Source organism: Cephus cinctus, unplaced genomic scaffold (assembly GCF_000341935.2).
Source record: "Cephus cinctus unplaced genomic scaffold, Ccin1 Ccin1_scaffold0168, whole genome shotgun sequence".
NCBI classification, from domain to species: domain Eukaryota; kingdom Metazoa; phylum Arthropoda; class Insecta; order Hymenoptera; family Cephidae; genus Cephus; species Cephus cinctus.
In genome coordinates, this window is record NW_014332892.1 from 1,992,934 (window position 1) to 2,012,487 (window position 19,554).

At 46.3% G+C, this 19,554-nt stretch overlaps 1 protein-coding gene across 4 annotated transcripts in view; it reads left to right on the forward strand.

Moving 5' to 3' along the window:
- Positions 1-19,554, forward strand: part of LOC107264252 — a 24,966-nt gene extending 5,412 nt beyond the window's left edge. For 2 of the 4 annotated variants that reach the window (XM_025081528.1, XM_025081529.1), the window contains exons 3-11: positions 7,679-8,078; positions 13,162-13,320; positions 13,409-13,550; positions 13,637-13,866; positions 13,966-14,291; positions 14,369-15,859; positions 15,958-16,117; positions 16,209-16,377; positions 16,451-19,554. In XM_025081528.1, coding sequence (XP_024937296.1) covers positions 7,850-8,078; positions 13,162-13,320; positions 13,409-13,550; positions 13,637-13,866; positions 13,966-14,291; positions 14,369-15,859; positions 15,958-16,117; positions 16,209-16,377; positions 16,451-16,637 — 3,093 coding nt within the window. In that variant the 5' untranslated portion in view covers positions 7,679-7,849 and the 3' untranslated portion in view covers positions 16,638-19,554. The remainder of the gene's footprint in view (positions 1-7,678; positions 8,079-13,161; positions 13,321-13,408; positions 13,551-13,636; positions 13,867-13,965; positions 14,292-14,368; positions 15,860-15,957; positions 16,118-16,208; positions 16,378-16,450) is intronic. The other 2 variants (XM_025081530.1, XM_025081531.1) reach the window with 1 other exon arrangement.

The window sequence follows — 19,554 nt, forward strand, 5'->3', positions numbered from 1 at the left end:
GGGGGGGGGGGGGGGGAAGAAGGATGCAAAATTATTTTCTCAGGACATTATGGAGACTTTGGGATGTTTCGTGGGAAAGGTAGATAAGGTCCCCGTTGGTTCGTGCCTATTCCCTATGGTGACCCAGGATGTCTTACGGTGGTTGTTTCGTCCCCTCAGTCCTTTCCTCTTCCTTTTTTTCTCTTTTCGTTCCTTTTTGTCCCGCTCGGTCTCCTTTTTTTTTTTATACAATACATATGTATATACCTTCACCTCGAAATTAGACGTTCCCGATGCACACGCGGTCTTTCCTTCCTTCCTGCGAGTCGCGCTAAGGGAACCAGAGAAAGAAATGGAGCAGATGTCTACCGCGATTGTGGAGACCGGGAACACGGGTGCCGTTTGCCACCAGACCCTCTTCCCCCCCCCGCTCCTCCGTCCCCGCTCCCTCCTACCCTTCTGTCCTATTTAGGCATATCTCGAAGGTATAGCAAGGTCCTCGTGGTATATTTTTAGTTCTCCGTCGGTAAAGAAGGAAGCTCCTAGTATTTTCTGTCGGCGTTAATCCTCCTGTCTACGGGAGGGCGGGAAGGGTCGGAGGGAGGTAGACAGCTGTCCTACCAGGGACTATCTTAGGGACGCTATTGTCTTTCTATTTCCATTCGGTTAATTTTACCAGCAAGATGCTTGGTTATATGTAAAAGATAGTCTTGCGTAATAAACATATCGCTGTTACCGTCTTGGAATGACCTAATTTTCGTTATTGATCATCGTGCATACTTTTCTTATGACTTATCACCAAGCGACACTGTCATCGTGCCTCGTGGCCGATCGTGAGTCTCTATGGGTAGTTCAGGCCCAAAGGAATGACTGGTCCTTGATCATCTTGATTACCGTATACCTGTCGGGGCTACCCTGTGTCAATCGACAGGGAAGTCTCGAGTAATCGTCCACACGTATAGGTATAAGAATCGTCCTAGGTATAAGAATCTGGATGATGATGGCTCGTGCCGCTGGGCCATTAAGTTGTCCAGGTAACACGTTGCCGTTGGGCGCTAGGATGGTCCTAGGATACATTCGAGAGTCTCCAGAAACGGTTGTGTCGGAACAAAGAGGGATGGCCAAGGGCCGGGAGTGGAGGGTAGGTGAAAGAAAAAAAAAAAAGAAGAAAAAAAAAAGAAACGTTAGTGGCGAAATGGAAGTTACCACGAGTAGCTGTGTAGAACCGAGGGAAGAAGAGGTAGCAGCGCCTGTAATAAAGGATAGTAAACCAAGAAAAGGAAGGAGAGAGGGATCGGTTGTTATTTGGCAGCTGTGTAGCGACGGGGCAGATGCTTCGTGAAAACGTCTTTGGGGCACCGGGCCTTAGCGTCTCTTGGTTTACTCCTAACCCTGGGCTCTATACCACGAGCTTCACAACAGCCACTCGAGAAGGTGGAGGCAGCAATATATCGAGAGCCAATATGGTGGGATGTGCTCGCTCTCGAAGTCGGTACGGGGATTTGTTTTTTTTTTTTTTTTTTTTTTTTTTTTTTTTTTTTTTTTTTTTCGTGGCTTAGTTATTTAGTGTACACAATCGAAGATCAGCACTAGGGTACAGACTACTTGGACCTCATCCATCCGGCAGCTACTTAGAGCTAGGGTTTTCAGGTCCCTGAACGTCCTGGTCTCGTGACCCGTGCTTACTAACCAGATACGAAATTACATTGAGAAGAGACACGCACCCAGTACGCTATATCTGTATATAGATATAGTGTACCGGATCGGTCGTCCTATCCACGCAGTACGGATTATACAGGGACAAGTGTGCCGTGCGGCACTCGTATGGGAAAAATACGTCATGGGAAGTCCTGAGACTCGCCCCGTGAAATCATCCGGTTCCTTTTTCATATGGGGTGAGAAATAAACGTGGGCTGCGACCGAGCGAAGACTCCCCTCGGTGGATGACGTCAGCCTGTACACTCATTCCGTGTATACAGGCTACGCACCAGTCTTCTACAGTCTGCCGACTACTTCCACCTGCGTGGCTCTCTTTTTTTTTTTAGGTCTTTTACTTTTATTCTTCCTCCTTTACCAGAAATTGATCGTCTCTCCTGGAACCTCACCAGGGCCTGTTGTATCAGCAGGATCTTACTTATTACCGGGGGTTGCTCTCGGGAGCCGGGACGGACGGGTATCGGCTCGGTGTGTATCGGTTCTAAAAGAACGCGGAGCTGGCTAGAAAGCCGGAAGTCAGGGAGGAAGCGAGTAGTACGACGAGTCGACTGGTATCTGGTAGAGTCCAGTAGTCCTCACGTTAATCTCAAAGTCTCGATTCTTTCCTGTTTTGCTATTTTTATACGCGTTTCCTCGTGCTCTTCCTGTCTCTCTTGCTTTTTGCTTTTTCTTTTCTCTCTAGTAGAAATTCTTACTCTACTCGATGTATCATACTTGATTCACTTTCATCGTCTTTTTCGGGCATTCCTGCTGATATGCGGGTAAAACTTTTTATAGGAATTTTTTTTTATTACTGTACAGTGACGTCACTGCCGGGCCACCTTAGTCCAATCGTCACTGCTACGGGTATGCAGAGAAGCTCGCACGCAGTACGCGCGCCTAGAACCGGATACCGAGAATGGAGGAAGGCCGGTACTGATAAGGAGGAGTATGAAAATGTACTGTCACTGTTGATAGGTCGTTTTCCAACGCGGCTAATGGGGTCCCAGATAAGCCTCACTTTTACATAGCGAATGCGGTACGATCCTCGGGATCTTGCGTCAGTTTGCATTCGCTTGTGCAAGGGTATTACGCAATTCGGATATATTATGGCGAATTAACCTGATATGAGGATTTAAAAAAAAAGGATTTAAAAAAAAATTCATCTTTGCGCGTGAGCTCCCACGGAGGCCACTCGGAGGATCCACCGATTCTCGTATAGAGGAAGACGTATGCCCATCTGCCGGCACATGTGCACACCTATGCTGTATATAGGGATACTCCACATAGTGGTGGGGTACTCTGGCGCGTAGTGTCGTCTAGTTGGAAATGGAGCGATGGTGGCCTGATAAGCTCCGAACTAACTATTCCACGGTGATCCTAATCCCTGGACCAGCGTGCATACATTCACCGTGGAGATTCCCTTTGGCTAAGCTAAACCCATTTGAAAATTCAGAGCCCCGTGTATACCCTCTGGTACGGGGGGAAGCAGCTAGGGTACCACGTGTGAGGCTCGAAGGCGATAGTTGTAAGTTTGACAGCTGTCACGGGATCACTTTGTAGAAGAACGTTTTGACGTCTCACGTCGAGAGTGACGGAAGGATCCACGTGGTACGTTGGCGAATTGCCAGAACGATCAATCGATGATGACGGCCGAAGATGCCGGAAGAGTTTTTTGACATTTTTTGATACCTCCCGTGAGTGCGAGAGAGACGGACCTATGGTATGTTCGATGCGCGAGAGAAGGACACAGCACTCAAATTCATCGTCAAGTCGAGAAAGAACGTTTCCTTGTCAAATTGTCTTGTACCTGTCGCAGATGGGTATCTTGAAATCGTGCCGATCTCTCGAAGGATCTCCGTTATCTTGGAAAATTCGAGAAGGCACGTGGTCGCCGTAACTTTCACGCCGTGACCTAATCGTAATTTTAACGATATGGAATTTTGAAAAAATTTCGAAAATTCAAAATTTCCTCCATGAGTTGTTTACTTAATTACGATTAAATGCATACCGTCGTTGAAAATCTCAATTTTTCACTCTTATCGTACATCCCTATAGATATGCATATACGTATCATGACTTTAACCTCGTTATCGGCAGATTAAGTAATTTCACACGGCAGAACCACCATTCGTTCTCATTTCGCGCAGATTATGGCTTGACCGAAATCCCACGATATAAATCCAATCTGATAACAACAAAAAATCCTCAGTGAGAAACCACGTGTCGCGCGTTCGGTCCCCGTGCATTTTTTTTTTTTTTCGAAGTATTCCCTATATCCATTCGCATACGGAAGAACGTCTAGTTACTCGCAACGATACACAGGACACACGTGTCATCTATTAATTCAACGTGGCCTCCGAATGTCAGCCTGAGATATTTGCAATTCAATGATCCGTAACAGTTTCAGAGTATCTGCTAAGGTCTATTCGAGTGGACAGGTAAAACCGCTTGAATGAGATAAAGCCAAGGAGTCTTCGTGCGCATCGCCCTCTGTACGTAATATCGCTAGAAAATGTTTTTCCCCTGTAGACTCCAGCGAAGAAAAAAAAAAAGCCGAAGAATTCAAGTACGCCTACATAACGTATTTTCAATGCACGTTCGTACTACATAATATATATATATATACAGTATATAATATTCAAGGCCTCGTCCAGTTTGCCGCGGAATCGGCAACGTGCCGTCGTCTGCTCTGTCGGCCGATGGCGATGGCGACACTCAGTGGCGGCGGCGGCGGCGGCGGTAGCGATGGCGATGGCGACGGTATAGTAGTGGGAAGCGGCAGCAGATTCGTACGTGTCCTGGGGACGGCCCTCGGCACTCCGCGAGTCGGCCGGGCGAAGGCAGTTGAATCGCGAGCTTCGCCGCTGGCGTGTCTCACTCTCTGTCCGTTTCTAACGTACTTACGTACGTAGGACACAGATAGTCTGTGTGTATGTATATATATATATATACTGGCAGCATCGGCCCACTGTTATTGCCACGCAGAAAAGAGAATCTTCACGAGAGCGACACGCGCGAACGACATTACGGTACCGATCGATCGCGGGATACCGGCTGCCGATTGTCGATCGATAATACGAATATTGGAAAGGAAGCAGTCCTGCCAGTTTTTATCTGTATATGTGTGTTTATATATATATATATATATATTGGAGGTGATACTTGGCGCGCAATTTCTACACGATTAGGTGTCATCATGGTTTCTTTCTTTCTTTCTTTTTTCATCGTTAACACCGAGAGTACTCGATGACGTAATTAATGGTTCGTCACGTGGTTAGCGTTACGTTTTACGCGTATACCTATGGTTTCGCGGGAAATCGAGCACGAGCGTTTCGGTCGAATTTTCAATTGTACGTATTACAATGCCGCTGATTTGTACGGGATGCCGTGGATATCTACGATATCCTTGTCTGGCTTATCTGAATTGACTTTTCTATTCGAGGGTACTGTTACCACGGATTGCTAGTGCCGGTACGGGCTGGTGTAACTATGTGCGAGCGTACGTGGCTCGTTTGGTCCATTCGTGTGTGGAGGTGTGGTCGATCGGTTACGGAGGATGAGGTGCCTGGAGTTCACGATTAATTCGAAGGAGGTAAAGAAGGACGAAGGGGATGCTCTCCAGGGTTGTTCCGTGAGATGAGCGTGCGATCTTTCAAGTTGGTGGGGAGAGGGAGGGGGCGGAGGAGGGGAGGGGGGAATCTTTTAGTCGGTGGGGAATTGGAAAGATGTTATTGGGAAAGTGAGGGGGGGTAAGGTGGGAGGGGGGTGAAATTCAGACTCATCGACCACAAAGCATGCGCCACGAGTCCTCGAACGGCGGGTATTTTCGAAGTATCGGTGACTACTCGTGGCGGCAAAAAAAAAAAGAAAATTCGCAAAGCGAGGATACGCGATGAACTTTAATCTATATCACTCTTATCGGCGGACCGATAGAGTCCGCGTTTCGTCGCGAGATGGTGTTTAGCGCCCGGATGATTTTATAATCGCGTAGAAATTTATCGTTCGATACATCCGTGCTATGTTGATCATTTGTGTGAATTTGTGAGGGGCCCATGTTCTTTTTTTTTTCGTTCGGGTCAAAGTTCAAACTTGTCGGACACGTGCTGCGAATTACCTTCGGGGTCCGGTGTGTGGACACTCGCTGTAAGTCCGCTGTACTATTCTTTCCGACTCCCTCGTAAGGCCGTCTCGGCTGAGAACCTCTGCGCCTAGTATACTACAGGACTACCGGTTAACTTAACCGTCTTAACTTAGAATGAGAAATGATGTAACTTGTTGACGCTTCCTTGCTAAGTTGGTCTTTCGCATAAGTTACTGCGTCTAACGGAACTCAAGCTCTCCTTTATACGCGCGCGAGTACTGCGAAATTCCCGTCGTCTTCGCGTATAGCCCGTTCTATCGGGCCCCGGTCCGTAACGTTATTTACGTTTGACGCCTCGGTCCCACGGCGTGGCTCCCGATAGTCGAAACTCTAATCGGTGCACGTGTTCACTGTTTAGACTATCTTGATCGAATCTAAGATCCTCGAGGACGCAGCTGCGCGGTTATCGATTCGTGATATATCCTGGTCCCTTGTAAAACGTTCTTTCGATGAGAAATCGCATGCGGCTACTATGGAACTGTGACTCGATCGTCTTGCCCTATTACGCGCCGTAGGTACTGGTTAGAGACACGTAACCACGCACGTATCCAGTGACGCGCTCGTTGTTGGAATTTATACGCGATATGCGGAATCCGTAATTGCTTGGCGATACGGTTAGCGTCTATGGGTGTCTTATGGTATTTCGTATGGGATTGCTGGGGAGTTTGAGACTTCTTTTTTTAATTCCTTTTCCATCGCGGACCAATCGATCAATTATATCCTCGATTCTCTCTTTCCGTTCTACGAAATACAATCTGTATCACCGGCCGTCTCCCTCTTATCGGCATTCGATGGTCTGTCCTGAGAGGCACGTGCACTTCCCGACACCTTGCCGCCTTTGTTTACACGAAGTCGAACGAACGTCACGCGATAAGGAGCCAAGCTAATTCGAACGCTAGATATAATTTACCATGAATCTTCGTACGTAATATCTTTTTTCTCTCCTTATCGTCGTTCGCGCTCTCGAGTCTCCTGCGTGTCCCATACTTTACTTCCTCCCGATTGGTCTTTGTTATCGAGTACTATTTGGACACGCGTTATATCTACTTTGATCTTTTTTTTTAAACTGCCATATCGGAGTCTAACGCGACTCCAAGGACCAGCATGGGGACTAACGGTTTTTGAATGTGTCGAAATTTTTTTTCGCATTGTATATTTTTTTTTTACTTTCTTTTTTATTTGCATTTTTATCTCGCGCCCACAGCTTGTCCCGTCGGGACTTCCTACATGCCGTTGCAGGCTACGAGCTCGTACTATCTCTCTGGCAGTTTAAAGCGTGACGTAATCAGCTTCCTATAGGTGGAACGGAAATATAACTTTTGGCAGAAATCCGACGGAATCGTCGGCTGATCCTCGTGCGGTCTCCTGGTCGCGTGTCTGTACCGTCCGAATCGGCTGCACGAAACGGACTGGTTGCCTTCGTTTCTTATTTCTGTCCTTTTCTTTATCACTTTTCTTGCCTCTCTTTCTCTCTTATCTTTATGCCACCTCTCTCTTTTATTTTATCCTCGCCTCGCGAGAAATAGACTCCCGCGACTTTTTCCCTCGTACGCCATGCCGGCTATCGGTAACCGCTCGTGGCCGAATACAGCGGGGCGTCGCGACGAGCGAATTGCGAGAGGCCTCTCGCGCCCACGTTCGCCAACGTGAAAACAAATAGCCAAGTGACACCGAGTCAGAGTCGCGATTCGACGTCGGGGCTCGATGCGTGCAAATGGCAGCCATGAGAAGATATTAAATTTTTAATGTGATGTTGGATTTGAAAAAAAAAATTTTTTCGAAATTACAAAAAAAAATTTTTTTTGTAATACCGCCTTTACGTGCATCAATAATTTATTAACATCTCCAATACGTATACAGACATGCGGACTTTGCTCTCGGCTCACTCGTTCGTTTCGCGACGTTAACGAGCGTCGGCATTAATCCTGAACGTATTAACAGACGCGTCTCGGTGGCCAGTGAGACGCGTTCGATAATCGATATAAATCGAAAGGGCTCTAGGAGCCGATCGTGAGCTTTAAATAAAAAGACATGACGAAGAACCGGTGTAAAATCTGTGAGTTGCTGGGCGAGAATCAGGTTCTCAACCACGGACTGAGTCACCCCTGTCACCTGAGCAACCTGCACCAGCTGAACCACCTTAATCCCGGGCTGAACTACAACGTCAGCCCCAACATGAACTACCTAAATCACGGCTTGTTAAACGGCCTCTATCTGCCGCAGCTGAAGGACATGATGCTGGCCGCCTACTTGCTGAGAGGTAAATTGCACGGGAAATCGGATTTTACAATGGATATGAAAAGGGGGATATAAATTTTTTATATTTTCAAAAAAAAAAAATCATACCCATCGACGCACCTCGTAATCGGCGTATGGCCATTTCAATGCGTTAATGATAAAAAATAAATTACTTCTCAGCCACTCCTCAGTCTTCTATTCGTTGTGCCTCACGAATCCTCACTCACGTGTACCGTATAAAGCTTAACCCACATGCACTGCCATGCGCACGTTATATCCATACCACGTAAAAGGCCGTGTATCTGCATCCATACGTGTATATATATATTGCACTAACTCTGCTTCTGCTGCCGGTTCTGTTACCCGCTTGGCGATCCGTTCGTCCGTGTAAACGCTGCCTTTACGGTTTTCGCGACGCTTAACGGCGCGATTTACAGTTCTACTTGCTCGGCCGTACGACGTTTCCTCGTCTTCCTCGTCTTTCGCTACTGAAATTGTCCTTTATTGTCGATGAGCTCTCGATACGGGGCTCTGCGGATGCAAGAATTGCGATTTATCGCCGACTCGTTCGATTAATCGATTTTTCGAGCAACCGATTCGCGGTCATGGTCGTCGAGTCTTATACGTCGAAGGTCCGACCTTCGCGACCTACGCTTATTTATATACCCGACTCCCACTCGGATAAAAGACCCTGATAAGCATACGAGCCTGATAACTCGTATGCTTATCGTTTACCGGCGTTATCGCGGTTATCGGTTCTTCTATCTATTTTTCCGCGAAAAGGAAATCAATTTTAAATCCACCTTACGATCGCTTACCGATCGCTCGACGGACACAACGCGAATTCTAACGGAAAAAGAAAGTGCCCGACCGCGATGCCCAGCGCCGACTTTCACGTCGCGACGTCGCTCGAAACACGCTCCCCGTATACGAAGGTCCTATAGTAATGATAATTCATGTCCTTTGAAATTCTGGCGAATCCTCACTGTTACTACCGGCCAAGTTCTCAAGTTGGCTTGCATATATATATATATAAGTATACATAAGTATACCAAAGAAGAATCCCGCCATGAAGAGTTCCTCGAAGGTACAGTGTAAAAAAGTTTCTCTTACTCTGTATTGACTATATATATATATACATCAATCTTTCGGTACGGCTTTTGTTCTTTCCTCGTTACTCCTCGCGCCTAATCCGGGAATGTTTCACGGGAATCCAGTTTTTCTCCGGAACACGGGTACAAGGAGCGGCGGGGACCGGTGAAGACGATTTGGCGCACGTCGCGCTTTGCGATTCCACCCTGACGAGCATAATTACCTCCCCGACTGAAGTAGAATCGCGGGCGATGCTTAATGCACGACTTACTGCCACGGCACGTTGATTGGACCGAGACCAGGTCGATTCTCGGCTGCTGAAAGAAGCTCGAATTATCGAGTGGTTTAGGTTGGCTCTCGTGACTCCTTGCTCCGAGCGAGCGATTTACTTACCGACTTGGTCTCAGCAGTCCACGCAGGCCTGACTACTTCGAATTCGAAGTACTTCGTGCTTACCAAGCTGGGGAATGCCTTTCCGCGTGTCCCGCCCACGTGTAATTTCCCTCTCGGATCATTCCAATTCTTAAGCCAAATATTCGAACCAAGTGATACACACTGGATAAAGCGCTTTGTATACGCTCGATCGCTCCCGAATAAAGAACCGCGTTATGGTCGTCCTCAGATTAGAAGGTCGTCGGCACTGGCGTGTCAATGATACCGGCACGTTTGCCAAAAGGAACCTTGAAGACTCTTCTCGCAGCTAACGTCCAGATCGGATTTTATACGGGAGCTCGTATACACGCGGCTGACACAAGGGTCTGGTGGGTTTTGAAGAAATAATTTTGCATTCTCATCATTGGTGCATAGACCATTTTTTTTTTTTTTTTCGAAAATCATCCTCCGATTTTTTTCGAACGTCCGTCGTGACTCCTCGAAGGATTTTTGATCCTGAAGACTTTTCGACCTAGGTGGGCAGGACACGTGGGTTATCATGGACCGTGGTTTCTATAGGCAGTGGTATGGTATTCTGATTGAGATATTTTTTTTTATTTTCTATTATGTTATTGTCCGTATCCGAGTGGAGGTAAGTCTCTAATCTCTCTCTAAAAGAGTCCCCGGGCGATATCAGTGCCGTATACGACTCCCGGTGTCGGCTTAATTAGACGCGTTCTACGCGGAGCAGAAGCGCGGGTAGATTACCGAGACGGTGGGAGCTCTCTGTGTACATACGGTAATCTCTCACGTAGCACCTAACCTGTTGGCATTTCACTGGAGAAAGTAGCGAGACTTGCGGAGCATAGCTCGCGCACTCCTGGGACACTCTTCAAGAGTCCAGGTACGTACGTATGGGGGTGCCTCGATGTACCCGGCAGAACCAACCCACCTCCAGTCTAGTCCCGGGTACGCAGTTCATAATCGTCCTTGATAAGGATTACCGTGGAAGAAAATGTCTCTTAAAGATTGTACAGCTTTTCTTGGATAGCCCCGTCAAATAAAATATTAACAACGGGCCACACGCGTACTCGTAAAACTGGCCCGTTGACGTCCTTGGCAATTGTTTTGTCGCCGGGGGAAAAAAAAAAAAAAAATTTAGCTGTCACCGAGAACGGCGGAATTTTTCGTGAGCGGCCACGAGGTACGGCGGCTACCGGGTGAAAAAGGATTCGAGGATATTTTTTACGGCAGGAGAGACCAGCATTTCCTTGGGGCGTGTACGTGTCGTTTCTAGCACGCCTTGACCTTCCGCCCGTGGCCCGGAATAGAATTAGTATTTTTAGTACTGGGCTTTTGAACACGATCCGTCGCTTCCCCCTCTCTGCCCCCTTCGCCCCTTCGTGGACGGCTTCTTCCAGGGGGAAGAGGAGTGACAGGAAAAAGGGTAAAAAAAGGATCATCGTCCAAGCTCCAGTTCCTTCTTCCGGAAACCATCTTAACTTCCCGTTTATCATTCGTGAACGCACTGACTCGAGACGTCGGGAGCGTCGTGGCGCATCGAAAATCATTTTGTTTTCGCGCTACGTTTCACCTGCAAATTTTCCGCCATGCAATTAACACGCTCCGGTATTTTCGATGCATTAATTCCAGTCGAATTAAAGCACTCCTCGGGTACCGTAAATGTTCGCCGTGACATTTGGACACCCTATGGATAACCTATAAGACTTTTCAATCTCCATGCACTGTCTCAGGACTTTTTTTCTCTCTCTTAAGGAATCTTAGGGACATGGAAAAGCCTATTGAAAACTATCGTTATCCTGTCGCGCTTGGGTATGGTAAAGGAACGAGTTTTACTCGGTCGGTAAGGTAGGTACGACGGTTCGAGTCCGCGATTGGAATCTTCAGTTTCTCAACGCTTTCCTTTAACGAGGTTTGGAATGCTTTAAAAAGAATGATAGCAATTAGCCTCGGAGCAGGGTGTAATGGCTACTTTCGGGTGGAGAAGGTCGAACGCGTACCGAGAGCCAAGGAGATTCTCTCTCTCTCTCTCTCTCTCGCTGTCTCTCGCTCGTTCGCTCAAGAGAGTACACTATAGAACCGCAATACGGCAGAGTACAAGCAGTAAGAATAATATAGCCGACCCGCTTTGCACCATTGGCGTCAGCCAGCAGCCAACCCGACCAACCAGCCAGCAGCCGAGTAACCTTAATCGGCGAGATTTGTTCGTACCCTGTAATCCTCCCGCTGGACGCGTACGCCAATTTCCCAAGGATCGCGAGAACGAGAGTCATTTTCCGCCCGAGGAAGAGCCGTATGTGTGTCGGAGAGCAAATAAATTCAATTTAATCCACAATGCGTCCGCGTCAAACTGGTAAGAGCTGGGAATGAGAGCAAAACGTAGGACCCTCGGTATCTCGTAAAATTGTCTCGAATCGGTCAATATTCGGGTTCTATTATCTAAATCTCGGACGGGGATGCCTATGGCTAACGTGGATACGTATCTGTACGTATATCGCTCGAGAATTGGGAGCTGGCTAGCGTATCGGGCACGAGTCAGCGAGGTGGCAAACCGAACGGTGAAACAGAACAGAGCCTGGCCTAGTAACGGCAAATCTCTGGTGTCAATGTATCGTCTCTGCCGCTGTGCGAGAGTATCGTATAGGTATACACCATACGCTTTCCTGCTTAGGCCTTTATCATTGATCTCCGATTGAATCGGAGCATCGTGTATACGGGTAGTGGATGTATCCGAAGCTCATGGATCTTTGATGAAGTTGATAACTAGCGTATTAACACGATGGGGACTTGTTGGGCTTATTTCGTATGATCCGCGACAAGTATTCATTGCTCTTGGAGTAAATGATGCCTGGTCTACTCGTGCCAAACGTGTACCGGGCGGATTGTCCTGAGGGATAGGGAGGAGCTGATTTTACTTGCACCAGGACGCTTGTCGATCGTTCAGATTTATGTTTCGTAACGCGCTGAGGTATCGGAGGAAGCGTATGCAGGACTCACGAAAACGGTCCGTTCACCTCTTGGTGACGTCAGTGCCTCGATGCCAACACTCAGAGGCCCCTGACCAGGTCACAGACCGAAAACAGGAACTGACTACGTGCTCTAGCTTTGACTACTTAACGCTCGACGTGCTCAGGCGGAATCTCCTTTCTGCCGATGTCAGGTCCTTGACTGCATCTTTGGCTATCGGATTTAGGCTTTTTTTTTCTTTCTTTTGTTTTTCCTGGGTGAGCGAATTTTTTTTTTAATTCAACAACCAACATTTACCATGATGGCTTTGTCTCTGGTTTCGAGCCTTTTTCTTGGGTCTGGTAGCTGATGGTTATGGCAGCCACCGGGCTTTCGTCCTTTTGGATGGGACTGTCGGGTGCAGAGACGGGGCTTGATACTATTTAGGATATCAATTGATAATTTTTTTTTTCTAGGATCGATTTGCCTCTCGGGGATATTTTGATGGATTTCTTAGGATTTCTAGGGAATTTTGTCCTGGAACTTTAAGTCAGTGGTTACTTTTGTAGTTGTGGAGTTTTTTTTATTCCGTAGGACGTGTTTTAGGTTTCTATTTTTCTCTGATCTCTTCCTTCTCGTTCGTTTAGTAAACTCTTTGCTTCCCATTGTTTCAGGTTATTATCAGCCGGCTGGACCACTGATACAGCATCCTCCTACATTACCTCCGGTGAAAGGACCCCCACCGGAACCAACCCCGACGCCGCCTCAAAATTCCGAAGGTTCCGATGACCTAGTTGCAACTTCCACGACGTCCGGAGGAACCAGTAGCTCAGGTACGGAGACTTTCGGGAAGTCCTTGTGGCGTCATGTACCCCTATTTGGTCAAAGGTGAACACTCACCGGAGCTAATGGCTGTTTCAGGGAACGGCGGTTTCTACAGATCGTACTGTCCACAATATTATGGCACGCCTCCGCAGTATCAGGAACTGTGCTATCCACCGACGTACTCCCATCCCCATCCGCATCCGCCTCCGTACTACAAGTACGCACCGACGTACAGAAGGTAAGGTAGAAACAGAGCCAGGCTACCGAACACCTAGTACGATTGCTTGGCGGATTTAAGAATAGCTGCGAATCGTACGAGTAAAGAACCCTGTTTCTTCCTAGGCAGTACTATGGATACCAGGAATCCGGCGGAGCGGGTGGACCCGGTGGAGGAGGCGCCGTCGGGGGTCCCGGCGTTGTGGAGTATCAGCCACCACCTCCGTCAGCTGAATATCCGCCACCCCCGTATTACGGTGGTTACCCACCGCCGCCGCCGCCACCGCCGCCTCCAAATCCAGCATATCTGCACACTCAGGGGAGACCGTTCGTAGACCGTAAGTCTCATTGCTTCTGGTCATGACCAGATGGCTTGCTCTTTGAGACGTCGTAAGGATTCTGGGTAACCGACCGTACGACTTTGGTCCTGATTGCAGATGCAGCTTTCCAAGGTTGCCCATGCCCGATGCAGTCATGTCCAAAAAACGTGGATACTGGGCCCCTTATTGGTAATGGTAAGGGAGCGCCAGTGGTATCAGGGCCCGGTCTGTCATTGCCACCCAGTGCTTTGGTAGGGCCGCCCTCACCAGCTAGGGGGCTAGCTGGGCTAGCTCCTCCACATGGTGCCAATGCCTGGGATACGGATCGCGTCCAAATCAACACTCACCGCAACCTCAATCAGAACCAACCTCCGCTAGCGCCTACGCATAGCTTGCCTGGTGGGCCGCATGTTCATCCACAGAATTTGGACTGCAGGACCAAGGTAAGGTTTGGTGAGGATAGTCTAAGGACTCTTACGAATGACCATTTGAACGGTGGTACCCTTTGTTCGTGTGGCAGGACGAGAAGACTTGTCAGGACGATAAGCTGAGGAAGTGTAGTTGTCAGAAACATGCGTGCACTTCGACCTGCGAGGTCAAAATGGAAACTCTGTCGCCGACTGATAAGTTGACCGTGACCACGTGCCCGACCTCGAAACTTCGTAATTTCAAACTTGAGAATAATAACGTTAAGTGCGAATCCTGCAGTGTGGCTTCCGTCGGGGAGAATCTACCTTGTGCAGCAAACTGTGAGGTGAAATGCGAATCGGGATACAAGTGTGAGATTATCAAGTGCGAACAGTGCATGAAAGAGGGACAGATGACTATATTAGAGATCGACAAGGACTCGGGAATTCTCATGATCGACGACAAGCTCGAGACTGAACCTGACGTCAAGGAGGAGATGAACGACGTCGTCGTTATTGAAAATGAGAACTGGAAGAAGCCGGATTACGAGTCTACGGTGCAGGAAACTGTCGAGGATAAGGAAACCAGTGACGTCAGCACACTGGTACCGGAGGAGCAGGAGCAGCCTAGGTGTCAAAAAGTGACCAAGAGGAAACTATCCTTGGACAGTTTGTCGGATAATATAAAGAAACGAAAGGTGAATAAAAGGACATTGTCAGTGGGTTCGGCGAGAGATTTAAATTGTAGCGATCCAACCTCGAGGTTGACCATTCCTACGGAAAGTCTTGTGGAGGCTGTGGAACGCGTTGGCGAGCCTTGTACCACCAAGAAGAAGCAGACCAAGAAGGAAGTTCCGAATCAGAAACGCAAGACTGAAGGTTCCAGTCCTTGCGAGACACCAGCCAAGAAACCTAAGAGTTCGAAGCAGACGGTCGGCGTTGGCTGTATCTCGAATTGCCTGAAGAATCCTGCAAGCGAAACCTCCATTATGGAGACGATTAACAACGTGATCCAGCAGAGTCTGCAGATGACGCAGAGGAAGGATCGGAAAATTAAAAGTGACGAGCGAATCGACAAGAAGAAGAGCGTCAATTTAATCTCCGCCACGTTAAAGAAGGTCACCAAGAAGATGGATCAGGTTAAGGCGGCGGTGTCGGAGAAACTAAACTTCGCCAAGTGCGAGACGAAGTTCGTTCAGCCGAAGAGCAGCAAGGTCGACGCCAAGTCGAAGACTAAGACGCAGGATGCCAAATCTAAGACTAAAGTTAAAGCAAAAATTGTAGAGGTCAAATGCAAGGTTTTGGATTCGAAATCCAAAGTTCAGGATCTCAAGTCCAAGGATACACCTAAGAGGCACGAGATCCAGATCTCCAAGCCTAAGGTCTCTGAGATATTCGAGGAATCTAAAAAGGCCTGCCTGGTGAAGAAGAGGCGTAAGAGTACAAAAAAGACGAGTAAGACGAGTAAGAAATCCTGCAAAATGGAGGACAGTTTACCGGCCGAGGAGAACCTGTCGCTTATAAGGAAACCCTATTTGAAACCCAAATGGAGTAACGGCTGGAGCTGGGAAGGCGAGTCGTACGAGGCTAAAGTTTACCTAACAGTGAGCACTCTTTTATCTTCATAGCGATCTGAGTCAGATGAGAAACAGAGAAGTTTATCAGTTTCACACGGGAATATTTTTTTTCTTCATATTTTCAGAACGAGGAGTCGGCCATTAGACGATGCTACACGATTATGAAGCACGAGAGTGGCGACGTATTACGACCTCGAGATTGCGTCCTCCTCAAAAGTGGTCCAAGAAAAGCGGATTTACCGTTTGTTGCGAAAATCGCTGCTCTCTGGGAAAATCCAGACGACGGTAAGACGTTTATTTGGAGACAGACACAAAAAATCGCCAACTTCCCTCATACGTGATACTATAAATCATCAAAATTTTCTTTCTTCTTCAGGTGAGATGATGTTCTCCTTACTCTGGTACTACAGACCGGAACACACGGAACAAGGACGCACGGAATACGACACAGAGGATGAGGTCTTTGCTTCTCGCCATAGAGATGCCAATAGTGTTGCCTGTATAGAGGATAAATGTTACATTCTCACCTTTAACGAGTACTGCCGGTAATTATCATACCTATAGAATATTCTTCAAATGGATAAAAACAATATTTAATAATATATATATTTTTTCCAGGTACCGCAAAAATTTAAGAAGAATCGAGGAAGGCCTTGAAAGTCCTGGCTTGATAGTTCCACGTGGCGATCAAGTTTATCCCAGGGAGCATAGACAGCCTCCAATTCCAGTACCTTCCGATATGGTACTCTTCTGCCGTCGCGTGTACGATTATCGCGGTAAAAAGCTCGTGAAGAATCCCGGATGACTCGACTTCCTCTAAGACACTTCGAGATAGGAACCAATGGAAATGCACAAAACTTTGCGGAACCATGTTTAAACTGCGCGCAGATCTCTCTTCGGTCGGTAGGGGGGCAAGAATAAAATGGACGTCATCAAATCATCAACGATTCGTCGCGATTTCGTCGAAATCTCAAGGACACAAACGACCACATTCATTCCATTGGGATGTAAATTCATCCTGATAATAATCAGTGCAACAACGTTCACGTTGCTTCCGAAGAGAAGAAGAAACAAACCGAAAAATTACCAAGCCGCCGGAAATCGCGAGGAATCGGCCGCGACGCTCTATCAACGTCTAAGAAGTTGCACGGAGGTAGGCGTCGGCGTCGAGACGGCAATCGTAACATTAAATCGACGCCATCATCGTCTCGTCTGTGTAAGGTTCGCAGGAGAATTTCTTTCCTCGCTAATTTTTCCAAAGATAGTAATTTTCTAAAAGGTACTTTAAAAAAAATTGTAATAATAATATTAATAATAATAATACACGGCGAACGACGATGGCTACGGTTAACATGAAAAACCGTACAGATTGTCATCGCGTCGATGGCGACTGGCTTAAATAATAAATTTAAAGCCGCCACGTTCTCCATCCCGTCGTCGAAAAATTCTCATATGACGACCGTCACGGCTTCCACTACGCGCAGAGACGATTTTTCTAGCGAGTTCGGTGGATTTCCTTAATTTTATAGAGAAGAACGTAAAAGAGAGCGAGAAAGAGAGTAACGATATTTTTTTGCGAGATAGCGTTTACAAGTTTAAAGTGAAAATATTTTTCACATAGCAAAAACAGGAGCATGCGTTGTTGAGGAGACCTTGGAGCAGTTTCAAATAGGATTGTCAAGGCGCAGTCATACGAGATGACAGAAGAGCATATTTTCTTTATTTTTATTTTTTCAATAGAAACAATAATCTCGCCATGGTAATTTGACCAGAAATAGGAAGACATCTGTCACTCGACTAATTCTTATGGTCAGTTCAAGAATTTTGCTTGAACTGTTGAGTCAAGCAATAGTAATCCTCGTTGAATCAGTATCCGAAGCGCCTCATTACATAACTGTGCGATCCACCTCCTATGGCCGTGTCAACGAAACTGAAGAGAAATTATTTGCGATCATTGCGATGCCTCCGAATGAAAAGATAGAAAAAAATAACATCAAACTATTCCGCGGTACGTTCTGTGCCAATGATCGTTAAGACTTAATTTCTCTTACGTTATCGCCATTTACTTTCTTGTTTCTCTGTCGTTTCGTTCATAGAAACTGATCCCATAGGCCATTGCGACCATGTCGAAAAAAAAGACCACTCTGTACATTTTAGCGTCTCTACGTGCTTACCGGTAATTATGTAATTTTCAGATAACGTTCTGCTGAATCTTACAGTTAAGCCGGCAAAGCACATCGGCCACTTTGCGTATACATTTATATTTTTCTTGATTCTTCTTTTTTTCTCTCTTCAAATCGGTATACTTTCAATTTTTATTATATTTAACCCACGAGGGGTTCAGCGTAAATCATGAGTTCAGTTATTGATGTACTTCGAGGACCGACGGTAGAACGAATGTAATTCCGCACACGTGGGGAAGAACGTTGTTTTTTATCATTTACATTGTTGAATGGCGGGGTGTTTTGTTAGATATATTATATAAAATTAATATATTGATTATATTATTTCTATTATTATATTATGATTGCTATTATTATTATTATTTAATATCTAATATATTGGACGTAGTCTATAAGTTATTTCCGATCGTCTATGTGTGCATGAGAGAGAGAGAGATAAAAGTACGAAGAGCGAATGAATTAATGAACGAATGACAGAATTCCTACGAATGAAGAGACTGTCCGAGAGTCAAGAGTCCGAGAGGAGGACTAGAGAGAAAAGAAAAAAAGAAGAATTTAAAAGCACTAAATAGAAAATGATGAGAAACGAACATATGAAATAAGTTCGAAAGAAATCGTCAATACCAAAAGTTTTCTTTCACTTTGAAAATCTTTTTATCGCGATTTAATATATTTTATAATTAATTTATTAATTTATCATTATAACTTAATTAGGTAAAATCCGATAACGGAGTCGCGGTAGTATTACGAATGGCGCGTGTATCGATTTCCTGGTGGACGTTGACGTGTCCACGTCCACTTCATAGAGTCTCAGTAACACTATACGTTTCGTCTGTGGTTTTAAAATTGTCTGAAAGTTTTAATGGCTTCTTATTTTTTATTTTCCTTATTCCAATAACAATCGAGGTAGCACTCAAGTATCGAAACTCAAAAAAATCATTCCCTACCCATCATAAATGTCCTCGAGAAAGCTGATCCTCGCACGACGACATCCCGACGTTCACCAGGAGGCGGAGTTTCCGTTATTCATAATTTTATATTTCTTTTTTAACGTATAAGAAACAAAATGGGACAATGTAGTTTTTTATAAAGATTCGTCAAAAAGAACGGAGACACCTAATGGGGGCGACCGTGGGGCTATACGACCGATCCGTACAGTGTGGCCCAAAAAGAACGAACTTCAGGATCCACGTAGACGAGTATCTGGATCACGCGATCTCACGTGACATCGAAAAAGTGGAGATGCGAATATTCCTAGAAAATAAAAAAAATATATATATATATATTTAAAAAAAAAACGGTTAACATGGGAACATTGCACAAAATTGCATATCCTCCGTTCATTGTACATAGTCGATGGATTTTCTCTCTCATAGAAGGAAAGAGAAGAAAAGAGAAAGACGATAAGGAACAAGAAGAAATCTGTATCTGGTATCCGTAACATCTGATACGTCAACATTAAAACTGTAAAAGCGCTCGGTCGTGCGGATTCCGCGACAGGCAGCGCTGCGTCAGTTTCAGTCAAAAAAGAAAAAAAAA